General features: G+C 39.6%; 1 protein-coding gene across 14 annotated transcripts in view; it reads right to left on the minus strand.

Annotated features, from left to right (window-relative positions):
- DPYD (dihydropyrimidine dehydrogenase) overlaps window positions 1-24,245 on the minus strand; it is a 438,624-nt gene that overhangs the window by 49,658 nt on the left and 364,721 nt on the right. For all 14 annotated transcript variants that reach the window (XR_005981107.2, XR_004368573.3, XR_012057143.1 and 11 more), the window contains one exon: window positions 3,625-3,768. Coding sequence is in view for 11 of the 14 variants with exons in the window: in XM_072932831.1 (XP_072788932.1) it covers window positions 3,625-3,768 (144 nt within the window). In the remaining 3 variants the exon portion in view is untranslated. The remainder of the gene's footprint in view (window positions 1-3,624; window positions 3,769-24,245) is intronic.

Genomic DNA, 24,245 nt, shown 5'->3' on the forward strand with positions numbered 1-24,245 from the left:
AGAAGAGAAGAGACGAGACGAGACGAGACGAGACGAGACCATTAGGGGCTATTGCAGGGGAGATTATTTCTGTGATTCATGTTTGAGTATGTATTTGGGAGAAGCAGCCTTAGAGCCCCATAAATTAGGGAAGACGCATAGATCCACCTGAAATATGTAATATCTCCACATTTATGATGAAGATTACAATATGGCCTTTTTCAGGCAGGCAAGCACAAGGTAAAACTACTCATGTTAAACACACTGATACATGCCAGGAAGGATCCAAATGGTACAAAATAGTTATGGCAAAATAGAGCTGTCCTTACTTCAATATTCCTCACTTCCCAAGAGGCTTTTAGGGATTTATCACAGCACTGGACTAAATGTGGCTAATGCCTCCTGCAGTGCTGGCTTTTAGACAGGTACTTACACAGCAGCAAAAAAAGACTTGCATATATGTATGTGCAAAAGACCATGTAAATGTATCTGTACCAACAAGGGTGAAAAAATTTTCAAACAAAAGGAATTTGAGCTGGAGGATCTTTGTGGATATTTTTCCAGCAGGTGGAACAGCATGTCATGCCCTAGCTAAGAGAGCTATGCCAGAATGTTTGAACTACTAAGCAATCTCTACAGCAAGCCTTCCGGAATAAGAAAAAGGAGGAAATAAAATAAGCAGATAAATGGTGACTGAGTATTGTGGTATAGGCCCCGAAGGACAAAAACCAAAATTATTAGGAAGAAAAACACAGGATCATATAGGAAAGAAATTAAAGCAATAAGGAGGCAACCTGAGGTAGGTAAATACATCTGTGTGAGCTGTACAAAACTGCAACTGAAAAGAAAAGATCCAGGGCACATACCCACATAGAGCACAATTTCTAATATTACATACAAGTGAGAAAAGAATAAACAACTCTGCCAAATATCAAAATATGCAGTTTCAATTAATATTGAAAAACAGATAAAATAAAGAGAAAAGCCATGGGAAAAGACATCAAAAATAAATTAGATTTTGGATAATCACAGAGGGGTTTTAAATTAACAAATAAATGGCAATTTGACAGCATGTGGAATTTGTATAAGTGCTGGAATTTACATATCACCAACCCAAGAGCCAATTAGACGGATGAGGAAATTTTGGGGAGGCATCAGGAAATTTGTAGCAACCCCCCAAAAATACAACCAGAATGCAGGGGTCATAGCTCTTTCAAGGGAAACTATCTTTTCCTTTAGGTACAGGAATGGAGTCTAGAGTGCCCCCGGAGCCTTCTCTTTTTCAGGCTGAATAACCACAAGTCTCTCAGTCTGCCTACACAGGAAAGGTGCTCCTGCTGTTTGATCATCTTGATCACTCTCTGAGGGATGCAGTTTGCTGTGTCTGTTTGTCCAGGAGCTTCTGTACAGCTCTGCAGGCCTCTGGGAATTTTCCTCTGACTTCCTCTTTGTTGGGGTGCATCACTCCTGAGCTTGGAAGAGGTGATTCTTGGATATTACCAGCTTGCTTGGGCCTGTCTTCCCTCTAGTGCTTTATTTCATAATCCTCTATCAAGCAGATCCCTGAAGAGGCCATATTCTCACTCCTCCCTGTGACTGAAATTGCTGTTTTTTCCTCCCCCAGCGGCGCTGCCGCTGCTGCAGTGCTGTTGTTCCAATGAATCAGCTGTGGTGTGGAATACACAGCCACTCCAGTGTTACCAACAGCAGAGGCTCTGTCCTGCAGCTGGCTGCCAGTGCCTCTGTCAGGCCCTGGGGAGCTTCCAGCAGCTTCTCACAGAAGCCACCCCTGCAGCCCCACCTCTATCAGAGCTTGCCATGCACACCCAATTCAACACCTCTCACTGCTGGTTTCGTCATTATGGTGAGAACATTCCCTTTGAAAGAGATGGTCAGACTGAAATACTGCCAGGAGTCAGCTTGGGCAGTGCCTGTCTTGCAAGGGCTTCAGGGTGAGGAAGATGATACCCTGATTTCTCTGGCTGAGAAGCTCCTCAGACACCACTCAGAAGTATTCAATACCTGTGTAAACAAATGTTTCTGTTTGGGGGAATTAATTTTCCTCTTCCTTTGCAATGGGCTCTTTTTTCTGCTTTTTAATCTATCTCCTACTACTTGGATCTTTCTTTGTTTTTCTACTTGGAGTTAGGCGTAATAAATTATTGACCTCAATTTTTTAATGTTTTTTTTTTTTTCCCTAGTCTTCATGTCTGTTTTTCCCTTTTGCTAAACTTTTCCCTTCATTCAGTTTACTTGCTTTTGGATGGTTACCAGTTTTTTGGTTTTCTGCTGTTTTCAGAAGCAAGCCATCTCATTGAAAATGCAGTTATCGGCTGTTGCTTCTTCTTTCTCTTTTTCCCTACATCAATACTTTTCCTGCAAGGAGAACAGAACCATGAAACCTCTGAGGTCAAGCTGGCTTTGAAAATGCTCATCATAGTGAGGAAAAAAGAATAATTGCTGTTCTTTGGAACTTTGTGCGTGTGTGTGTGTGTGTGTGTGAGTATATATGTATGTGTGTGTGTGTGTGTGTGTGTGTGTGTGTGTGTGTGTGTGTGTGTGTGTAAGAGAACCTCAGCACAAGAGGATGGGAGGGGTTTTCAAAAGTGTGACATAAACCAAAATAAGCAATCCAGAAACCTGAGAGAGGTCTACAGAGGTGGCAAACTAATTAACTTAAACAGGAAGACGATTCAAAATTTTTCCTTGTCTGCTATCCATGGTTCTGCCATCCTATCAGTTAGCTTGGAATACTGGATGTATCAGTAAACTGCAAAATTCTCTTGGGAATTATGTGGTTTTCTGAGCCACAGCTCATGTTCTATTTTATGTTTGGCCTTATTTTTTCAAGAATTCTTACACGTCTGCTCACGTAGATATCTGATATTCTCCCATATATGAAGAAGACAGTCAACAGATATAATTTTCATCTTGCTTTATAAATGGTCTCCATGAGAATCCTAATTAAAAAAAAAATTGTTTTTCCGATTCAGACATGAAGTTTAAGTAAGCTCTAAAGTGAACACCTAGAATAATTAGCTCATGCCGTTTCATTTTATTGATATTTATTGACTACCTAAGGGAAGGGAAAAGCTTCAATGTATGGATTATGCAGTAGATAGGGGTCACAGGTTTTATTTTTATCTTGACATTTACTCATTGTAGACGGTGGATCAGCTACTTAGACAAACATTCTCCAGCTTTAAAAGTTCAATCTCTAAACCTATGACACAGCTTTTATATGTACTGAACACCAGCCTTTGCCATCGATCCTACATGAGGGATGGAGGCATTTAGTGCAGCACATGTAATCAAAAGGTATCATGCAAAACAGCTCGTACTGCAGCATCCAAACTGAAAGAAATCCTAAACAGTTCTGCTTTGTTCTTCAAGGCATCACCCCTGCTTGATCTGCAACTACTGATCCATTGCCTGAATATCTTAATTCTGAAAAATGACATTAGGGAAATACCTATAGGGAAATATCATTTCCCATCGATTTTGGTTAAAAGCTAGAAAGTCTGCATAAAGAGTTGTCTTTGATGCCCTCTAACAACCTTAAAAGCAATAATAACCAACTCAAACTGCTAAAAATGACTGTGCATGTCAACTGCCTATCACTTCTTATGCATGTATTTTTGTTACCTTGATTGCTGGAATGGGTTTCTTTGGAACAAAGTGTTTTTTCTCAGGAAGCTCAGCAGCCATATTCTGTGCCTTCAGTTTTATCTTGTTTTCAGCTATTATCTTTTTGCGTTGCTCCAGGTAAGGACCAAAACTGGGAAGTTTCTGAAACAAAAATCAGTAAACATGATTATGCTTAGTAAGTGGGTGTAGCAAAAAGATGAGTCTGATCCCAAGGGTGAGACCTTGAGTCCATGTTGACTGCAACTTGCTTCTTACTCAGGAAGCTGAAATTGAAATCAGTAAGACTGCACCAGAGTGAGAAGTGAATAAAAATCAAATATGAACACTGTGATCTGACTTGGAAATATATACTGAATATTAAAATATTAATATCTCACAGCAGAAAAATAGCTGAATTGCAGGTCAGAATCCAACAGTCTATTTCCCCATTGCATACTTGCTTATATATAAAAATGTATCATGTTAAATAATTCAAATGCTAACTTTATTTCTGTTTCATTTTATACTATGTGGAAAGGTAATATAAAATTATCCGTTTACTTAGAAAGATTCCACCAGTATTTAAGATTATTTGTATCAATATCTGAATAAATCAATACATATTTTTAAAGCTTACAAAAATTTATTTGGCAGTGTGATAACAGAAGGCTGTTTTGACCTGTCAAAGTAAGGCTAACAAACACCAAATTAACTGAAACACATTATAATATCCTAATTTTCCTCTATGTCCCACTTGCAATCTTTTCTGCAACATTTAGTCCTTGAACCCAATTAAACAAACTCCAGAGGAAGATTTCACTGAATTGCAAAACTCATGTCTCACCCAAGAACACGAAAGAGCTGGATCAGATTTCCTAAAGCACTCATCTTCCTGAACAAAAAAAATCCTGTTGCTTACCTGGAAGAGACACGGACAACTGTAGTGTGCCATGATCACAGATTTAGGTGAGCAAAAAACAGTAGAAAAATGGACTTTTGCTTGATGCAATATGCCATGTCCTTCCTCCCCTGAAACTAGTTCCTTATTCTGCAGAAGTATTTTTTCCACCTAACTCAAGCCTGTTCAGAAACTACAGCAGTACTGCAGAAAGCAGCAGGTAGTAACAGGGGATACATAGCCTGAGCAGCTGCTGGCATTAATTCACGCTAATAATACAACCTCAAAGAGCATATTGAACAAGATACAGTACTGCTGTGCTTATCAATTTTTTAAGAGGGAATTTCAATGTGAATTTTAAACCCTGGATTATTAAAAAATTTACAAATTATTATTTTTTAAAATGAAGTAAATCCAGAAGAGGTTCCCCTGCTCTTATGCTAATCCTTAGGAGAAAAATTCCTCAGTGATCTCTATCAGTCACAATACCCAACCTTGGGACCTCAGGCTTCTTGCTATGACAAACAGAAGCTTCCTTGGCTGGTGGCTTTTGGGTACTCTGAGCATACAACCAAAGGGTGACGTCCTTGAAATGCTCCCCTGCTTCCAAGATTCGGTTTGTGGTCTCAATACATTTTTAACAGCAAGTCAGCTCCAGTCTTGCCACGTCCAGGAGCTCTCCAGAGGTGCCTCCTGCAGGCTGGGACGGAGCCCTGCTCTGGGTCACAGCCACAGCCTGGGCAGCAGCAGGGCAGGACTGGGGGTGCTGCCATCCCGTGTGTCCAAATGGAGGTAGCCCGAGTCTGCCTGCTGGCAGAGTGCTCTTACTTTGTCTGTTCAGTGGGAACTTTGCTCCTGCATGTCATGTTCAAGGCTTCCTTACAGACATCAAACTTTCCTGTCTATGCAGTTGCTGGACATGAAATGTTCTAGGACATCTTAAAATCAGGCTTGGAGAATTCCAGCAAACAGTAATGAGGTGGTGGCCTTACATACTGAAGTCAAGTAAGGCAGCAAAAGCAGAATTATTTTAAACAGCAAAATGGGTAGAAAGAAGAATTTGTCTAATACCAATCAAATCAATAGGCTCTAAAGCACACACACATAAACTCAATTCTGTATATGACTTTTAGAAAACCTAAAACTTTTTGCCGAATTCTAAAATTACGCATTTTGATAAAAAGTGTTATTGTATGTCTCCTATGCTGAATCAATTATAAATATATTTTTGGCTATGAATAAGTAGTAGCTGTGTCACTAAAGAACTATTTCCTCTCCATAATTTATGTGCTGATGCCAACAACTTTGGTTTGAGAGGGCAGGAGTCCTGATGACAAAGCGTTTTTGGATTCTTTCCTGTCTGGCCAGGAATTGAATTGCTGACTTTGAGAGTAGGTAGCAAAGCTAATTTTGCTGAGGTTTTAACTGAAGTAGTAGAGAGAGGAGACAGTTGTTCGTGGCTTGACTGATTGAAGATCATCGTTGGGAACAACAGCCAAATCCTTGCACAATAAATCCTTTACTTTTCTGTTCTCTTAATATACGCCAAATCTCTACAGACATAAACACTAAGAATACTGAAATTAAATAGGTGATCTAAAGAAAACTGTAGAAAAATAATATATTTTTGTGAATAGGTGAAAAGTGAATTACAAAGGTCAATTAATTTTCATAGTTGTGAGATGGAAGTATTTAGATTTTTATATCTAACATAGCTGCTAGCTGGAATGTACAGAGGGCATTTTGAGAAGTGTGCAATGCCTTCATTTCCATAATTCAGATGTTTTGTAATGACATGCATGCAGGTAAATTAAACCATACAATCCACATATTTTAAACATAAATTATGATTAATCTGCAAAACTGTCCTCCAACCTTCATATTTGCTGTGCAGTGCTGTTTTTCAATCAATAATTTGGCTAAATGGAATTTAAAATAATTAAGGAAACATGTAGGTCTTGGTCCAGGCTTGGGCACATACACAGTGAGCTTCCAGTGACTTCTCAGAAGGTGACTGTGTGCCCTTACAAATGGCCTGGTTATTTTGTGTTTGGGGTCTAGCAGTTCACAAGCAGCCAGGCCAAATTTCATTAAACAACACTGAAAACCAGCAATCTTTTCTATAGTAATAAATAATACATGAAAATGTAGCCTCAGGAGCTTAGGAAGGACTTATTGATGGTTCCCCTTATGAGTAATGCTCAGACATATGGAATGTTGAGGAGACTGCTTATTGTTCAGAGCTGCGGTTTCAAACATTTTGCAGTCAAAGGCCATATGAAATGGCAAAAAATATTTTAATGAAGTGTGTTACTGGATATATCAAAGGTGAAGAATGTTGAAATAACTGCAGAAGAGATGGATATTGAAGAGATTTTAAAATTAAATTGCCTTTAATCATTGTAGGGGACAACTTCCTGAGCACATGGGGGATTTAACAACAAAATTCCCAATGAAAGCACAAGCACAGAGCTTGGTGTGTTTAACTCTTTTTCCGTTTGAAATCTTTATATAGTAGTTTTATTTTTTTAATTTCCAGATATTCCAGTGTCACTAAACTCTCCATACACTGGTATCTTTGTCAGACCAACATCTGCCTAGACAAAACAATTAATATGAATATGTGGAGCATAGCAAGTGCTTAGAAGATTGCAACAAACAGAGTAATTAGATAATTCTTGTCTACTTATATATCTGTATCAGTGATGTCTATAGCTGCATTATTTGTATCCATCTGTCTCTATATAGACATAATTCAATGTGTTTCTGTGTTGTAACATCAAGAATGTAGTCTAAATAAATACATTAAGTGGAATTATTTCATTCTTTATAATTGCATTATCACAAAACTTTAAGCTTGAAATATTTTGCTAGAGTATTTTACAGAAAGAAAACAAAAATCCAAATCCTCCCCCACCTCTGCTTCCAAAAGCTGCCTTTTAACTGATGAACTGTATATATCTTCAGCAACATTGTGATATTTGTTTCAGTACTTTTTCCAGTGATTCATCATTGATTAATTAATTCTTACCAAAAAACCTAAATCCTGCTCATTTAAAGATAACGGTATCTTCCACTAAACCTGTCTCTATTTAGATATAAAAAGGCATTACCCTGCCAATAGAGAACTGACAACTTAATGAATCAACAATGAAACCTTAAGCCAGAGAGCTTTAAGGTGAGTAAGTCTGTTTTGATTATAATTTATTCACAGATCAATCTAAAGGCAATTGAGCATATTATGAACTAAAAAATGTGCTTGTTTCCTAATGGCTAAAAGTGGAGAGAATCCTCCACTTCAGATTGCTGCAGTTTTTATGAGCACACCAGCAAGCAGGCTAGGCAGCGGAACAGGCTGGTGAACGGGGCAGTGCAATAGGCATCAGGTGACCCAGACTTCATTTCTAACTTGGAACCTGGTCTGATCCTTACTCTGGGAAAATCCATGTATGTCTCCATGATGTAGTCATGGGCTGCTTATCTGGGACCTGTCTGCTCCTAAGAGGCTGGATGCCATCTACTGTTAGAAGACACAGATTTCAGCTGGCACAGTGTATTGGGTTTGCATGGCAAAGTTTTGGCAGTGGTGGGCTACAGGGGCTCTGGCAGAGGCTTCTCCGGTGCCTGACTGAACCAAGGGCAATGGGCTTCAAGAAGGACCTGCCATTGGCCAGGGCTGAGTCCATCAGAATGGTGGGAGTGCCTCTGGGACAACATGAATACCTCACTAGCAAAAGGAATATGAGGGAAAATAAGGGGCTGCTACTTCATGGAAAAAGGAGCCTTACAAGGGGTTGCAGAGGTGGCTGAGATACTGCACAATCTTCTTTGCAGTTTTGCTTCCAAATCCAGCCCTCAGGAATCCTTGACCCAGGAAAGCAGGGAGAACTTCTGGAGAAAGAAAGACTCCTCAGCAAAGGAGGATAGGGTTAGAGACCGTTTAGTCAAATTTGACATCCACAAGTCCATGGACTCTGATGGGATGCAGCCACAAGTAGTGAGAAACTGCCAGAGATCATCGCTCGATCATCTTTCAAAGATCATGGCAGTCAGGAGAGATGCCTGAGAGCTGGGAGAGGGCAAATGTCACACCAGTCTTCAAAAAGGACAAGGAGCACACAGGGAACCACCGGCTGGTCAGCCTCACCTCAAACCCTGAAAGGCAATGGAAAAGCTGATCCTGGATGCCATCTCTAGGCAAAGGGAAGACAAGGTCATCAGGACTAGTCAGCATGGATTCATCAAAGGGAAATCATGATTAACCAACCTGATTGCCATGGTGCAGAAGCCTTTTATTATATTTTCTGTCCTTTGTCCAGTTGAGGAGGGGTTGATAGAGCAGATTTGGTGGGCACTTAACATCCAGCCAGGGTCAGCTCACCATGTGAAGTGTCATCATAAACCAAAAATAAGCAACAGCCTCCTACAGTACTCAGTGGATTTGAAGTGTATGCTAATGAGATGGCAGCAAAAAGGACACTGAACACAGTAATTTTAACTAAAGGATTATCAGGGGACAGTGGTCACAAGGTAAAGGAAGAACTTACATAAGTAATTCTGGGAATCACTGGCTAATGGACATTTTGGGTAGCAGTATCATTTAATGACGAGGCAACGTATTAAAAAAAAATACTGTTTCTCTCATGTAAGAATTTCCCACATTGAATGTAATTGTATCATTCCTTTTATACTTGAGTTTTGTCTCCAGACTAAGGTCTGAAGGTGTGTATGTGTACATTTTTCAATACCTCCTCTCCTTTGCACTTTCAGCACGTAGACAATTTTAAGTGTCACAATGTCTCTCATGAATCTGGAAATGAAACTGAAGCCAAATTGTTTTATTTCACACACTTGATGTTTTTGAATTGTGGAAGTCTCTACTTGCACATAGCAAAAAATAGGTGAGAACAAGAATAAATACTGAAAAATATCTGGCAAACTGAACTACTTAAAGAGAGTACAAATTGCACTGCTGAAATATTCTCTCTACTGGTTGCAGTAGATTATGCAGCAAAGAAAGACCCACATATTTAATAGCTATGTAAACAGATGGATAATTATCACAGCAAAACTTTGCCACATAGTAGTAAGCACTAGTGTGTTTTAGAAATCAAACAAGAGGTGACTCTTCTCTATGTCTTGTTTTTCAGAATAGATCTTTCTTTGAAATCTCTTAACAGCTTTCCCCTCAGAGGACAGAATAAAAGAAGAGAAAATACAAATTTTCTTATGATTGGAAAAAAAATGTGATCAATGACCTTGGCAGAATCACAGAGTGGTTGAGATTGGAAAGGAAGTCTTGAGGTCAATCCAGTCCAACCCCCTGATCAGAGCAGCATCAGCAACAGCAGGTTCCACCAGTTTGTCCATGGGAGGCAGTGTCGAAAGCCTTGTTAAAGGTAGCATCAACTGACCTCTAATCTACCATGTAATTTTTCCCCCTCTATAAATCTGTGCTGAGTACTGCTTTCCTACGAAGAACAGCTGATCTGTGGTTGGTTTTACTATCCTCCCCAAATACCACTTTCTTCTGTAAATGAGCAGAAAAACTGGGCTCCATCCCTTTGCTGCCCTGGTGGGAGAACATCTGGGAAGGTTTCTCACTGGCTTCAAGAACTGGGGAGACAAATGGCAAGGCAGGTAAAATCTAAGAGTGAAACACCTGGGGAGGCTACACAGCCACGTGACTACCTCAGACACAGTTAAAGGTGTGAAGATTGCAGACATGAATTAATGGCTTTGAGGAGAGTAAAATAGGTGAATCTCTGAACATGAGAGCATGGTAAAGGCAATCAGATAAGGGAAACATTAACACCTAGCTGAGGTAGACAGTTGCCCTGCCCAGGAGATAGAAGAATTTAAATCAGATTTGTATAGGTAATTTCATATGTCCAGAGTACAAATGTTTTGGTAATGTTTTAACCTCCATTTGTTCATGGAAAACTTCTATTTGTGGTGTATAAAGTTTTCCAGAAAAAGGAGTTTCAATTTTTTCCCCCATTCTGAATACTTATTTATTCTTTCTAAAGTCTGAAGTGCTCAAAATGGTTGCCTATAATTGAATTCTTATTATATACTGCAGGTATATGTAATACTTACATATACATACTTTACACTATGCTACAATTTTCAAGCAGTGGTCTGCCTCCATCCTCTTGCAACTTTACAACAATAACAGAACAAAAAGATTACTATAAAATTTCCTGAAACAGTGTCTGCTTTCTTCCTTGTTCTCAGAGAATACAATGAAACACAACTACAACATTTCCAGACAGAAAGAAAACACAAGGTCCCAGTAACATGAGCAGCACCAGAAACAACAACAAAAGCTTGTCACAATGTCAAGGTAGCTTGTGTTCCTTCTGGGAAAATAAAATAAAATAAAATAAACCCAAAAAACAAAACCCCAAAACCCCAACAATAGCAACAACAGCTGAATTCTATTCCTCTGAAGATGGCAATAACACACATTTTCATATTCATAGATATATGGAGAGAATATTTTGCACAAACTTTCCCCACAGGTAAACTGCTTAACTAATGAAAGAAACTGAGAAAGTGAAGCTGTAAATTCTTACTCTGTTAGACATTTTCTCAGGCATTCAAAGCTAAATCCTCTTATATAGCTGCTATTCTCAGTGTCAGTCCCATACACTGCTGTGGTCAGAGCTGGCAGTAGGGTTCATGTCAACACCTCCAGCAGGGAATCCTGCAAGATCTTCCCCACAGCACGTGGGAGAAGAGTGCCATGCAGAGGATGGGATACTTCACACTATCAGTTTCCACCTAATAGAGAGTTTCCTGGGCCAACATTAGTTGCTGCAGCCCCTGGAGCTGCCGTGGTTGCATTAGCAAGAAGCCACAAGGACTTTGTCCCTTGTGCTAAAGGGTTCTCATGGCTCTGTTTCTTAGACCTGAGACATTTCTGGCATCAGTGCTTTTAATGATGTGGGAATGACATCAAAATAAAGGACAGAAAACAACAATTATTTGGAAGAAAAGAACTCTGCCTTTCAGTTGTTTTCATTTTTTTTTTCTTGGAACTTTAATTTGCTTGGTAAACAGCGCTGTCTCAGTAATCTGCAATTACTGCCCATATACTTGTTCTGTAACCTCTGCTGCCCACAGCATGTGCATATACCATTGCATTTAGTAACTCAACTATTCTGCCTGCTCTTTAAACCATGATTATTTAAAGTGGGTGAGCTAACCCCCAGCCCTTCAGGAACTCTGAGTCTAAACAGAACAATAATGTGTTCTAGGAAAACACATTGCAGTAACCTCACCATGAGATATACAGTGCCATGCTTGAACATGCAGGTAGAAATATTATTTAAAAGAACAATTATTTATCCTTTTAAATTTTTCTAAAACTGCCACAAATTTCTCTTCTAGCTCCAAATCAGAAACAAATTATTGTTCATACTCCAACTCAAATGTTTGATTTATATACACCAAGTAAGGGAAAAGATTCTAGAATTATAGGCTTACTATAGTGCAGCAACAACTTACATTCTACAAATGCACTGAAGTAATGAAATATTCATCAATAAAACAAAAAAGAGTTAATATTTGAAGCAAGTTTAGACATTTACAATCAAAAGCCAGGATGACATAGATGATAAAGAAAATGTTACCTTCTGGGGTAAAGAAAAGAAGATACTGATACACATTACTGTGCTACTTCATGAACATCTGGCAGTCTGTCACTTAATAGACAACAACATCTTCTCTAAACAGAAGAGACTTGAATTCATCAGGGATTCCTGTAGTACAGTATGTGCTTAACTTAAGTACCTGCTTTCTGTGATTTCCATAGATTACCATATTCATGACACTGTGGAGTGAAAGCATTCTTCTCACTCTCTAACCAGAACATGGAAAAGAAATTAAAACATTGGCAGGCACTTTGTCTCCAGTTTGTTGGACATGTGAGGAAAGGACTTTCCACCCATTTATGCAGATGAAATTCTCAGCTAAGCAGCAGCATAAAGAAGATGTCAGCAGAAAGGCTATTAACAAATATCTGTCAGGCAAGCAAATATAACTGTATTCAAATGTGTTTAGGAAATAGGAATCAGTATCAGTTGAGCCTTAGTTTTGGAAAAACTTTGTTCAAGGAAGATTTTTTACTTTTACTGATGCCTAAGTAAAAATAATCAGTGCAGTATTCACATTTTCATGTGCATCTATATAACATTTATACATATATCTATATATTCAGTTTATGCACTTCCTATATGAATGCTGTAAATCACCTTATCACATGGAAAATGCCATTGCTATATACTTTTACCCACCTTCTCCAAGTTGGCTGGTAGCTGAGCTGTTGAGACCATTGCTAAAATCATGTTTGTTTGGATTTAACCAGTCTCTTCTGGGGCTACATGTACTGATGGGATTGACTCCAGCAGTCCTAGAACTGTGTGTTTTCTAGGCCCTTTAAAAGAAGCCTCAGAGATGCCAGGTAGACTATTAAAAGGGAAGAATAAAGCTTGTGTTACAACTATGGGAAAGCATGGATATCCTTGCTGCTATAGTGGTTACCAACTGGCCTCTCAATCACAGATACTGCTGTGAGCAAGTGTGAGCATTAAGCTGAGTTTGGCAATTCCACAATGAGCTGGGTACCAGGAGCAGCATAGCACTGTTTGAGAACTCTGAGGGCCAAGGAAGCTGCATTTAAGTTGCCTAAATGATCCATTTGAATCTGTTCAAGAGCTCCTTGAGCAACTCAACCACAGAGCCCACCAATTTACCCCCGTGGCCAGGAGGAGATGAAAAGAGCAATATCTGCCTTAGCTCTTCCACACTCCAGTCCAGCATCCCCTGGTGGAAATACAGCTCCAGACCCTGCAGTACTTATTGATAGCCTGTGTGTGCACCAGGGCCATAGAAAACATTCACAGCCCAGTCAGTACTGCCCACCAAATTCCGGCTCTCAGGGGAATGGGAGACTAAACAGAGAAGGCAACCAGCAACCTCCTCTTCCAGACTGTGGAAGAAATTGAGATTCTGAAAGCTGCTCTGCTAGGCTTTCACTACATTCAGTAAAATAACTACTGCTTCCCCTGTGTGCAAAGAAAGTGCATTTCCACCATTGCTGAATGTGTTTCATCTGCAAATTTGCCTGTCAAGTACTTTTTGCTAGCAATCAAACCGTCCAAAAGAGGTAAGAGCCTACACTTTTTCCATCTGCTGGATCCTTTCCAGATTTTTGTTTTGTTTTGATTTTTGTTTATCCTGTCTTTTTGTTTTGATCTATTTTTTTTTTTTTTTTTTTGCATGGAAGCTCCAGACTTATTACCAAATGTCTATACTGTAAACAGCATATAATTTCAAGATACCTAGAAATAAACTCCACTTTTCCCTGGTAGACTACACACTGCATAACTATACATATATTATTGAACTAATAGATTACTTAAATGCAAATCACTGTTAATAATTCCTATCTAAGCCTTCTTCCACTTCAGATTCATTGTAATCCATCTCTTATGGCAGATGAACTACAACACTTATCCTTCTCCTGCACAGACTACAATACTTTCCCTCATTCATCTCTCACACATGTAATCCTTCCATCTCTACTTCACACAATCCTAATTTAAATGTAAAGTATTCAGTGCAGACAAAAGAGCTCTAGTCAACTCTTGCAGTTATGACCAAGGAGCCTACTGCTGCCTTTTAGTCTTCATATTCAATAACACAATGCCTTTCATCATCACCTCAATATCCTAAACTCACTAAAATCTCATGCTAAGAGTCATAATACAAATAGTTCTAGCATTAATAGCAAGTACTTCCACCCTCAATAGTCAAAACTCCCACTTCAGTTGGTGAGAGGAAGGATGAGACAATGCTGAATAATCTCCTATGAAGAGTTTGGATATTCTGGTTTGATTAAGGCCTTTGAGCAGTTTTGAAAATGTGACAAAGCAACGCATGACATACGCCATTAAAAAAAAGAATACAGCGAGATGAAAAAATACAAATGGTGCACTATAGGAAAGTGATAATAATTCTTATAATTTCAAGCTATTAAAACTTGTAAACAGATCTGAAAATAAATAAGTAATTGCTAAACACTTTAAAATTAGTATTACATCAAAATTATGTATCAAATATAAATAATACATTACAAAAGAGAGCTTAACTAAACTGATATAACTGCTTCTTATATCTCCATCAAGTAGTGAGGAGACACCAATATGTAGGTACTAAAGTAACAGACAATATATAAAAACCAAATGTATAAAACTAGAAGAGTCCTCATTAGAGTCCAAGTCTCCCACAGTGCCTCTCTTGCATATTTATCTGTCTTTATAACAGCTAAAGTATCTAAAGTATCATTATATTCTGAATATGGCATTACAATGGTCATATTTTCTAAAATGCTAATTTGATTAGATTTTCACTCAAGTCAATCAGAGGAGGAATTTGATTTTTAAAAATCTAACATGCAAATCATTAAAAATACAGATTACAGGCATACATCACTGTACTTTAAAAAACTATCTTGTTTTAAATTACTGTAATAGCTTTAAAATGAGTTCTGATCATCTTGGTACTGCAAGACTTCACTGATTTGTATGCACAGTTAGGCTCGTGAGTATATGCATCCAGCTTGGCCTCTGCTATTAAGCAGAACCACAACCACATATTGCTTGAACAGGCCAATCCCTTTTTCACTGCTCATGTGCTCCTTGCAGTAAACAAAGGTGATACCTAAACTTTACCTATCACTTTGCACTGGGTACCCATTGTGGCTATTCTGCAGGTCAAACGGGCTGACGTGGCACCAGAAACGCTATAAATGCACAGGAACTCCTGTGCTGATCCTGCAAAGCTTCCCCGTGTGGCTGCTGAACCCCAGGGACTGGCACTGACTGAGCTGAGCCCCCGTGCAGTGACTGGGGAACAGGACCACAGCCCAGGGGCTGCCCACAGCCAGCCCACCCTGCTTGGGTGTGCACACCTGATACCATCCCTGGAGCTGCAAGGCTCCCATGAAAAGTGAAACCCACCATTGGACACATCTTTTGTGCTGCTTGAATAAGCTGTCTTGTCTCCAGCCATTCTGCACTCAGTTCCAGATAACAACCGCAGGATAAACTCTTCCTAAAGGAGTGATCCTGCACGCCCTACAGAGCATTGCTACTCAAAATTATCTGCCAGATTTTAAAATCTCATCCTCATTTAAATTTTGAAAAAAAAATTATTTTTATTTCTTGACATTATTCAACTTGTTTAAATTATGCCAGGTATTTATAGTGATTCAATCTACAGCTCAGAAACAAATCATCTGTGGCCATTTTGACCATTAAGACAGAAAGGGAAACAAAATTTTCTACTTAGTGCAGCTTCTCTACATTAATGCTGTCTACAACAGCAGTGCTGCACTAAAGGTCACAGATGACATAATTTATGTTATTATAGATAATCCATGTCATCTGTCTGCCTGACTCTTTTTCTCCATATTTTTGAGAGGCGCTGTGTATTTCAATGGCTAAAGCTCCTAGGAGAGCTTCAGTCTGAGCAGCTTACAAAGGCAGGGGCAGGCACCACACAGGAGAGAATTGCTGCTTCTCCTCAGGAAGGCTAGGCCATTTCTTGCCTCCAGAGAACATGCATGAGCATTAGTCTGTTCCCAAATATCCAGTCCTTCTGGTGCAGAGCACTCCAAAAAGCCATGGCACCAATGCAGGGCAAACTGCAATTTGCTGCAAGGCAATGGCAGTGCGAGCAGTGATGAGAAGTGGACAAGATTTTTGTTCCCAGATTATCTGTATGAATGAACGAGTCCAGGCTCCAAATGCAGTTTGGCAGTGGGACTTCCAGAGTGGTGCCCCCCAACTGCACCATCTGCAGCAACTGTTCAGCTGTCCTGACTTTGTGTACAGCAGCCTGGGTAAGAACTCAGGGGTGTACATCACAATCCCTTCCAGATGCTGAGTAAGGCGGGTCACTGCAGGCTGTGGTTACTGAGGGGGTGCTAGTTCTGGCTTTATAAAGCCCTTTCTAATAGTTGATGGCCACTTTCTAGTCCTACCCTTTCCTGCCCCTAGGACATAAGGACTGACGTTTTCCCTTGCACACATGACTCCAGGGAATGTGAGCTGGACTGCTCCTACACTGCTGGTGATGTACAATTCCCCCTGGAGGGGCTGTGCCCTGTGTGCACCCCACGCCCCCGCCCTGCGCAATGCAATGGCCTCAGCACTTACAAACTGCAGTGCTGGACCGTGGTGTATTTTGTACAGCTCCTTTATGCAGGAGAAGAGTCCAGCAAATTACAGCAGTTGTATTCATAGCATGCTTTTGTTTAGTAATCACCTCAGGAGACTGTAGAGATCTGAAAAGTGTGGAAAGGTATTGTGAGATGGTTTATGAATCCCACTAATCTTCAAACTGACATTTTCAGGTGTGGGTCTACCCTGCATGGTTTTTACTTTTTAGGAGCTAGGTAATAGCTTTTAGGAGGTCAGCAATTATCCCAGTGCTCCAGGAGTCAAATGCAATTTCATCTCATTTTATTTCATTTTAGATTTATTGCCTTGGTCATTTCAAGCAGATAGATGAGAATGTAATCATCATCAGCTACAGCTTTTGCTGTTCTGTTTCTCCACCTATACAGCTATGGCAGTGATCCCAGCCAGCTCCATTAGTTCTTCTTGCTGATACTGTTGGCATTCTTCAACCACAGTTTTGATATCAAATTGCATTTTCTTCCACTGGTATCCACACTAATGGACGTTCAAAAGATACTGAGGTAGTTGCAGGCTGTAATTCTTACATCTAATACATTTGCTAATATATTAACATTGCATCAGAAACTGAAAAGACTTTTTTAAGATGGAAAGTGCATTACCACCTGCAGGTCTGTGTAATGCCTTGTTAAATTGCTAAAGGACTATGCATATGTACAGCTTCCCATCTTCTCTACAGCTGGCTGGCTGCCCATCTGACCTGTGGCTCTGGAAAACCTCAGCAATGAGACTTATGCGCTCCTTACTTTCACTTGCCTTAATGCTTTTTCTCTGAGTGCTGAGGACATTCTATCAATCAAGTACCCTCCTGACTGCATCACTGGCTGCATTTCCAGCTTTTCTTTGCCTAGAAGACTTCCCAGACCTTTAAAACACCATGTAAATACTTTGCTACAAGGGGCTTGTGCAGAGTGCTACCTAGCTCAGCCAAGTGTTCTGACTTTTTGTCTGGAACTTTTGTGAATTGTTTGCCCCAGTTTTTCCAAATGCTTCTTTCATTCATGCACTTCATTTAGTTAAAAGCAGAGAATTTGTGAGTTATCTGTACTTCCTGGTATTTTAATTTGTTCAGCTCTTTTTGGTAATCAACATTGTCCCAATGGTATTTTGATTGTTTCTATCATGTACATTTTTGATTGTTTTTATGCTGTACGTTTTTGTCAGCAGTTTTAGACTCCCAGAAAATGCCAACAAAGTCTCTGTTGTCTAGTATTTACTGATGTTTTAACTATCCAGCTGGCATTCAAACTCTTCTCTGCTTTAATGCTGCTGCTCTTAGTTTAAAGTTCATGCTTCTGCAAACAGCACTGAAAGTTTATTTTTGCTCTGGTGTAGTGCATCAAAGCCAGATATGAGTGAAGTTGTATTTTCTGAGTCAGTTTGTTTTCCTGATGTGGTGAATTTTTCCTTTTTGCTACTGAAAGCAAGCTTTGGCAAAACAATCTTCTTGCCAATGCAAAAATTCCCATATGTGAGACAATTACCAGTCGCTTTCTCTTCTCTGTATTTGTGTTTGCACAAAATTTTTCCTTGTCTATGCAAACCTCTTCTGGGCAGTTAAGGGCTTGTCTCTACTCCACTGGTGCCTCAGCTCGTGCCCAGAAGCCCTGCATTGCTGCCGTGCTGCTGCACGAGCTCTGCACTCACGGTTCAGCTCAGACCAGAGCACACCTCACTTCTTAAGCAGCAGCTGCAGATGCACAAACTGCATTTTATTTTGGATGAAAAGAAACCTGAGTATGTGCTCCAGGGATGCAGCTGCAATGTGCTCCAGCTGCTAATGAGCATTTAGCCCATGAGAGCAGACAAGAGCTAGAAGTCAGTAAGAAAACCTGGGATGCACACGGTGTGGACACCAGTCTGCAGCATCAACCATTTCACTCTGCAACCCTGTTCCTATCTGGCCTGTTCATCTGCACTACTGCTTAATGTAAACAGAACCTCTGGGTGCTCTCATTTGAACCACTGCAGCTTTGTCCCACCTACAAACTGAATTCATCCTCTGGGATGCATGAATTCATGGGTTAGCTGCTTTATAGCATCAGGAAACATAGGGACTTACTTTTTTTCAGACCATCCATGCTTGGATAACACATATCCACTAGTCACACCATACAAAAATATGTGTATTAGTCACACATTTATATCATTACATTGCTTCCTATTATATCTTAGATATTTCTGGAGATTTTCTAAAAATTCTGACTGCTTTTCTTGATTTTGAAGCCTCAGGCTATTAGAGCTCTATTTCTGAGTGCAATTTTCACTAACATCTAATAGAGCTCATTTTTGTGTCCGTCTGTCCATCTTTCATGCCCAGTCACATACTGCCGTTACTTGTCTTTTTTTTTCCCTTCAGAGTCTTTTGCAAGATACTCTCTACATCCACAGTAGTAAATCAGTGTCTGGGAATGTTCCTGGGCACAAGGATGTTTTCATCTATCCTAACAAAGCGTTACAGCATTTTTTGCCTGCTTTTGGCCTGTGCTGACTGTCAGTGTCCCAGGCAATTCCTGGAGAGGCTTTGGAAGTCAGCATGCTCCAGGAGCCATTCCCAGCAGGCAGCCTGCCTGCAGCCAACCTGCTTTGGAGACCAACAGCTTCTGATCATCGGCACAGGCTGCTTGGTGCCAGCTGGCCCGAGCACCTAGGAATATTCCTGGGTACATTTAATTTGGAACACAGACATTTCTCTCCTTTCTGAAGTTAGGTGCCTACAGGAATCTAATCACTTCTGATGTCAGTACCCAAGCAGAATGAAGTAAAACAGCGTAACATCCAACTAGTTTCAAAAAATGCTATTCTCTGCCATAAGGGACTCCCTGGAATTAGAGAGACAAAGCTTAATGCTAACCATAAAAGCTTTGTCATGGTTATTTTTTAACATTTAAGAACACATCTTTCTTCTGTCTTTTTTCTTTCCCCCAAAATAGGAGAAGCGCAATTACAGCTTTAAGAAACCAAGAAAATGAACAATGTTCTAGCATGAGCTGTATCTTCAACCTAGTCTTAAAGCAAGTGCCTGCATCAAGAAAAATTATTTGTCCATTCATTCTATGGCTACTTTACACCACACAGGGTTCCTTTCACACTTTTAAAAACATTGTTGTAGTCTTAATTAGGAAGCAAAGCAATCTCAGGATGCTATAGAGTTTTCTTTGTGACACTTTATGGACATCAAGAATACTGATACTGACATCAGTACAGACAGATCATAAAATCATCATATTTTGATTTAATACTCCTAAGTGAAATAACAGCTTTTAAAAGTTACTATTGATGTTTGCTTCCAGTTTCTTTAATAAAATTTACTATCGTTTATCCCTCAAGAAAAATTTGCTTTAAAGTCATTAAACATTTCCCCAACAAAAATGAGTAGATTTGAGGGATCCCCTGACTCATTTTTTGTAACACTGAAACTGATCTATGTCAAATACTTGGCAGGTCACAATGACACTACTGAGAGTATGGATCATATTTAAACACCAGCCTAGGCACCTAGTTTCCCTCTTCAAGAATGAGAAACATCTTGAGAATTATAATGTCTTACATTTTTCTGAAAATAATACAAACTGAATATTCACAGACTGAGTCTCGGGAACAGAACTGTGAACTCATTTTCATTTCCTTTCAGTATTTAATTAGGTTCCTTGAGCCTGCTTCTGAGTGTCTCTGTTTCTGTTCCAGAGGGCAAAAGAAACCAGATAAAATGGACACTTGTTTCATATTGCTGCCTTTCCAAGCAAAGGTTTTATGCCACCTTCATCATTAAAATATCCCAGCAGTCTCTCTTAACTAATGAACTCCACCTATCTTGCATGTCTCACCTGCTCTGTCATTCTTATTTTTTGGGTATGGAACAGGCTGCTTGGTTTTGTTTAAGATTTTAATGATTTCCTTCCTATAAAAACAAAAGCAAGTAGCAACACAGATCCACTTCTGCACAGAGAAGGTAAAGCTGGAGAAGTGCCTTTTACTGTCAGGGTGAAAGGCAAAGGCACTACCTGATTCTGGGGTCTATGAGAGCTTGTCCCACAGCTGTGTGCACACCCCTAAGCCAATCCAGCCACCTTACACAGCACTGTTACAGAAGTGTGCTGCTGAAAATCCAGCAAGCCAAGGAGTGAATGCAGGGAGTCATGGAGTGTAGCCTTCCCTGGGGTTTCAGCACAGAAGGTACAAAGGATCTTTTTGCTGGCAGTGCTGAGGAAAAAAGCCAAGCACTGTTTGCTGTTCTGTGCTTGGATGGCTCATCTGGGACTTCCACACCACCACCACTCCTCGCTGCCAGCACATGCAGGGAGCCAGGGAGAAAAAGTAAAAAAAAATAAATGGAAGCAACAAGGGAGGTCAGTGCTTCACCTGAGATGGAAGATAGATCTTTCCTTCAGTGAGTGCTGAACCTTACAGCTGAACTGTTCTTTGGAAAATGCTGGAAATCCAGCCTAGAAAATGGAGGGAGGATGGCTTGGTGTGCTCACACCAACTTGAGCCTCTGAGCAGACATGCTGCAGCAACATTTTAAACAGGCTGAAGATTTCCAGAAGACAATTACAACTGCTACTACCTCATACTCTCCATTCTTTTACCTCTTAGAAGGTAAATCACAGTAATAATAAAACCTTCTATAGAAATGCAAAGCAGAACTAAGAATGAAATTGATGTCACAATTTTAATTTATCACTTTCATTGCTGTTAATTTATACACAAATACTCTGCTATAAGATCCCCTGGAAAATAATCCAACTCCTTTCAAGCATCCCCCATGAAGACTAGATAAAAACACTGTGTTTCATGCTGTATTTTAGCATGACTTAAAAGAGTTCCTATTTTTTTTTTTTTTCAAGTTGGTGAGAAGAACATGCTCCTGTAGCAAGACAAAGCACAGCATGTTTCAACCTTTATTTGAAGTTCCTGATTGCTGTGATATGGGTTGAAGAATAATTTAAGATACATCAGCTATAATAGATCACAGTAAAAATTTCCAATGGCCTTTAAAAAAGTCTTACTGTTCTTATGCATATAAAGCCATCTGGGGCACAAACAAAGTTGTACTTTCTGGCTGAGCTCACTTCACAACTCACAGCTTGCTTCCAGTGTAGATCACTAAAAATTCCTCAAGAACTTAAGCCCAGATAAACACCACAACATAAAATTTTCATGGCTACCCTGCCTGTTTCCTGGCACAGGTCACACACAGCAGCCAGGACCTGGCCATGAGGGTTATCAGGTCTCCCCACTGCAGGATTCTTGGTTTGGGGCAGAGTTTATGCTGCAGAGCATCCCCTAGATGGGCACTGGGTGGCAAGTGGGGCATGGAGGGCCAGGAACAGACACTACTGTGGAGCTATTGTGGCGGAAAAAAACTGGAAATATTTTGAACTTCTTTGGAACTATTTCTTAGAAAGTGAGAGACCATGGGAAAAGCTCAAATGTCTCAAATTCCAGCTGATTTTGGAGTGGAAGAATCTCCAAGGATTATAATGAGAACTGTACATTTCAGAAACTCCTGTCTGTGAAAATGTGGGTAAACTTTGGTACTCATCAAGGCAGCAGACTTTCCTACCATCCTCCTTTGCCTTCAAGATGACCATTTGGTATATTATACAAAGACAGCAGCATTATTGAGGATAACTGTGTTGTTTTCTCTGCCAGGTTGTCAGAGAAAGCAGACACATTTAGGGGTGCCACTGATTTCAAATTAAATAAAGTATCTGCAATTTGCTCACCAGCATTATTTTTACTATTACCTTCATTTTAATGCTACTTAATTATTTAATATTTCAATTTCTACGAGAAAACAATTTCATCTCCGATCTAGAAATACCTCCCTAAAATCAAGTAAAATATTTTCAATAGGTAAACATCCAAACTGAGTTTTATACTGACTGAGATAAGAATAGTCTTCAGCAATATACTGAAATTATTTGTTCAAGCAAGTACATTGAAATAAATTGTTACATTAAAACCAATCAGTACATTAAAATCAAAATTCTTAATTTTCTTAACTTCCAAAAAATTTTTATTCCCTCATGACTGTAAAGGTCAAATAGAAACTCATATGCAATAAAAATCCCTAGCCTAAAATTTTAATCAAGTTGTTCAATAACTTCAATTTCTTTGCAGTTTTTTTTACATTATTATACTTGTATAATACCCTCAAATATATCTTTAAAACTTTACAGCCCTTTTCCAACAGCATTTGGGGTGTGGTCTCAAAAGAAACACATTTCTGAGCTGCAAAACAGGAAGAAAATTAAAGTACCCTTACGGGAGGGCAGGGACACTATGGTTATGAGCTCAGATTTTGATGTATCCACCACTACCTATGTAATTCTGGAGTCTCTAAGTTTCAATTGAAATTGCTTTATGGAATTATTTTGTACTGGACTGATAACACTGCACAACCTCTCAATGCTCAAAACTGAAAGCAAGTTGCACTGTGGCACGGTCCCTTTCACAGTAGCAACTGTGCATATCCTGGCTAATGCCCATGGTCGGGGACTGCCCCTTTGTGCTGGGGAATCCCAAGGGCAGCTCACCCAGTCAGACACTTTACATTGAGACCTTTCTCTGTGGATGAGCTGGGGATGGTATATGGAGAGTTGAGTCTTACAACAGACTGTGTTATTTCACTGAAATACATCTCAATAAATGCTCAATTTTGCACTAAAAATTGTATTCCCAGTGTGTGCTGTATCACGAGTCAGCACTCAAAATAGTGGTGAAAACCAGAGGCATCCCTTCCCAAACTACCATTTAGGAACTGGCCAACTAAAGACACAGTCTGGATGGAGAGGAACTGTTTTTTTAAATGGAGACAGATTTTCAAGCTTTTCAGACTGCACATTGATCAGTGAAATTTTATAAATACCTTTGCAAACTATTCACACTACGCAGACAAAAATAACTCAGCAATAAACAAGGGAAAAATAAATTAGATCCTGTGGAAAAATGTAAATCCTGTTTTTCCTCCATCTCCTTTATCTGGGTAAATAAGTCCAAAATCCAGCAGCAGGCACAAAACCCGCAGACCAGGGACTGAAGGTCAAAACCAAGCTATGACAGAATTGATAAGAAAATGGCTGCAGTCTATCAAATGAAAGATGTTGACTTTGTTGTGAAGAAAGAGAGGGGAGCTCTGAAGTGTGAGGCATTTATTAGCCCTGTTCTGCATCAGCCAAAACAGCCCTGAGGCCGTCTTCCTTAAGAAATGGTGATTGTGAAAAGGCACACTCATGCTACAGTCACCAAAGGATTTTGGGTTGCTCCTTAATTGGTAACTTTAGAAGCTTCAAAATATCATTTTCCTAATGGAAATGGTACACGAACTGTTTATAGTCTGGTGATACATTTTTAGTAAAAGGAAAAATATAGATATGTTTTTTCTTATAGAGCTTTCTGTGTTTACAATAAGTCTTCTGGTTGTCAATTTACAAATGGAAAATTTTGAATTGACATTTCAAAATGTC

The sequence above is a fragment of the Taeniopygia guttata genome, chromosome 8 (genome assembly GCF_048771995.1).
Source record: "Taeniopygia guttata chromosome 8, bTaeGut7.mat, whole genome shotgun sequence".
NCBI lineage: Eukaryota > Metazoa > Chordata > Aves > Passeriformes > Estrildidae > Taeniopygia > Taeniopygia guttata.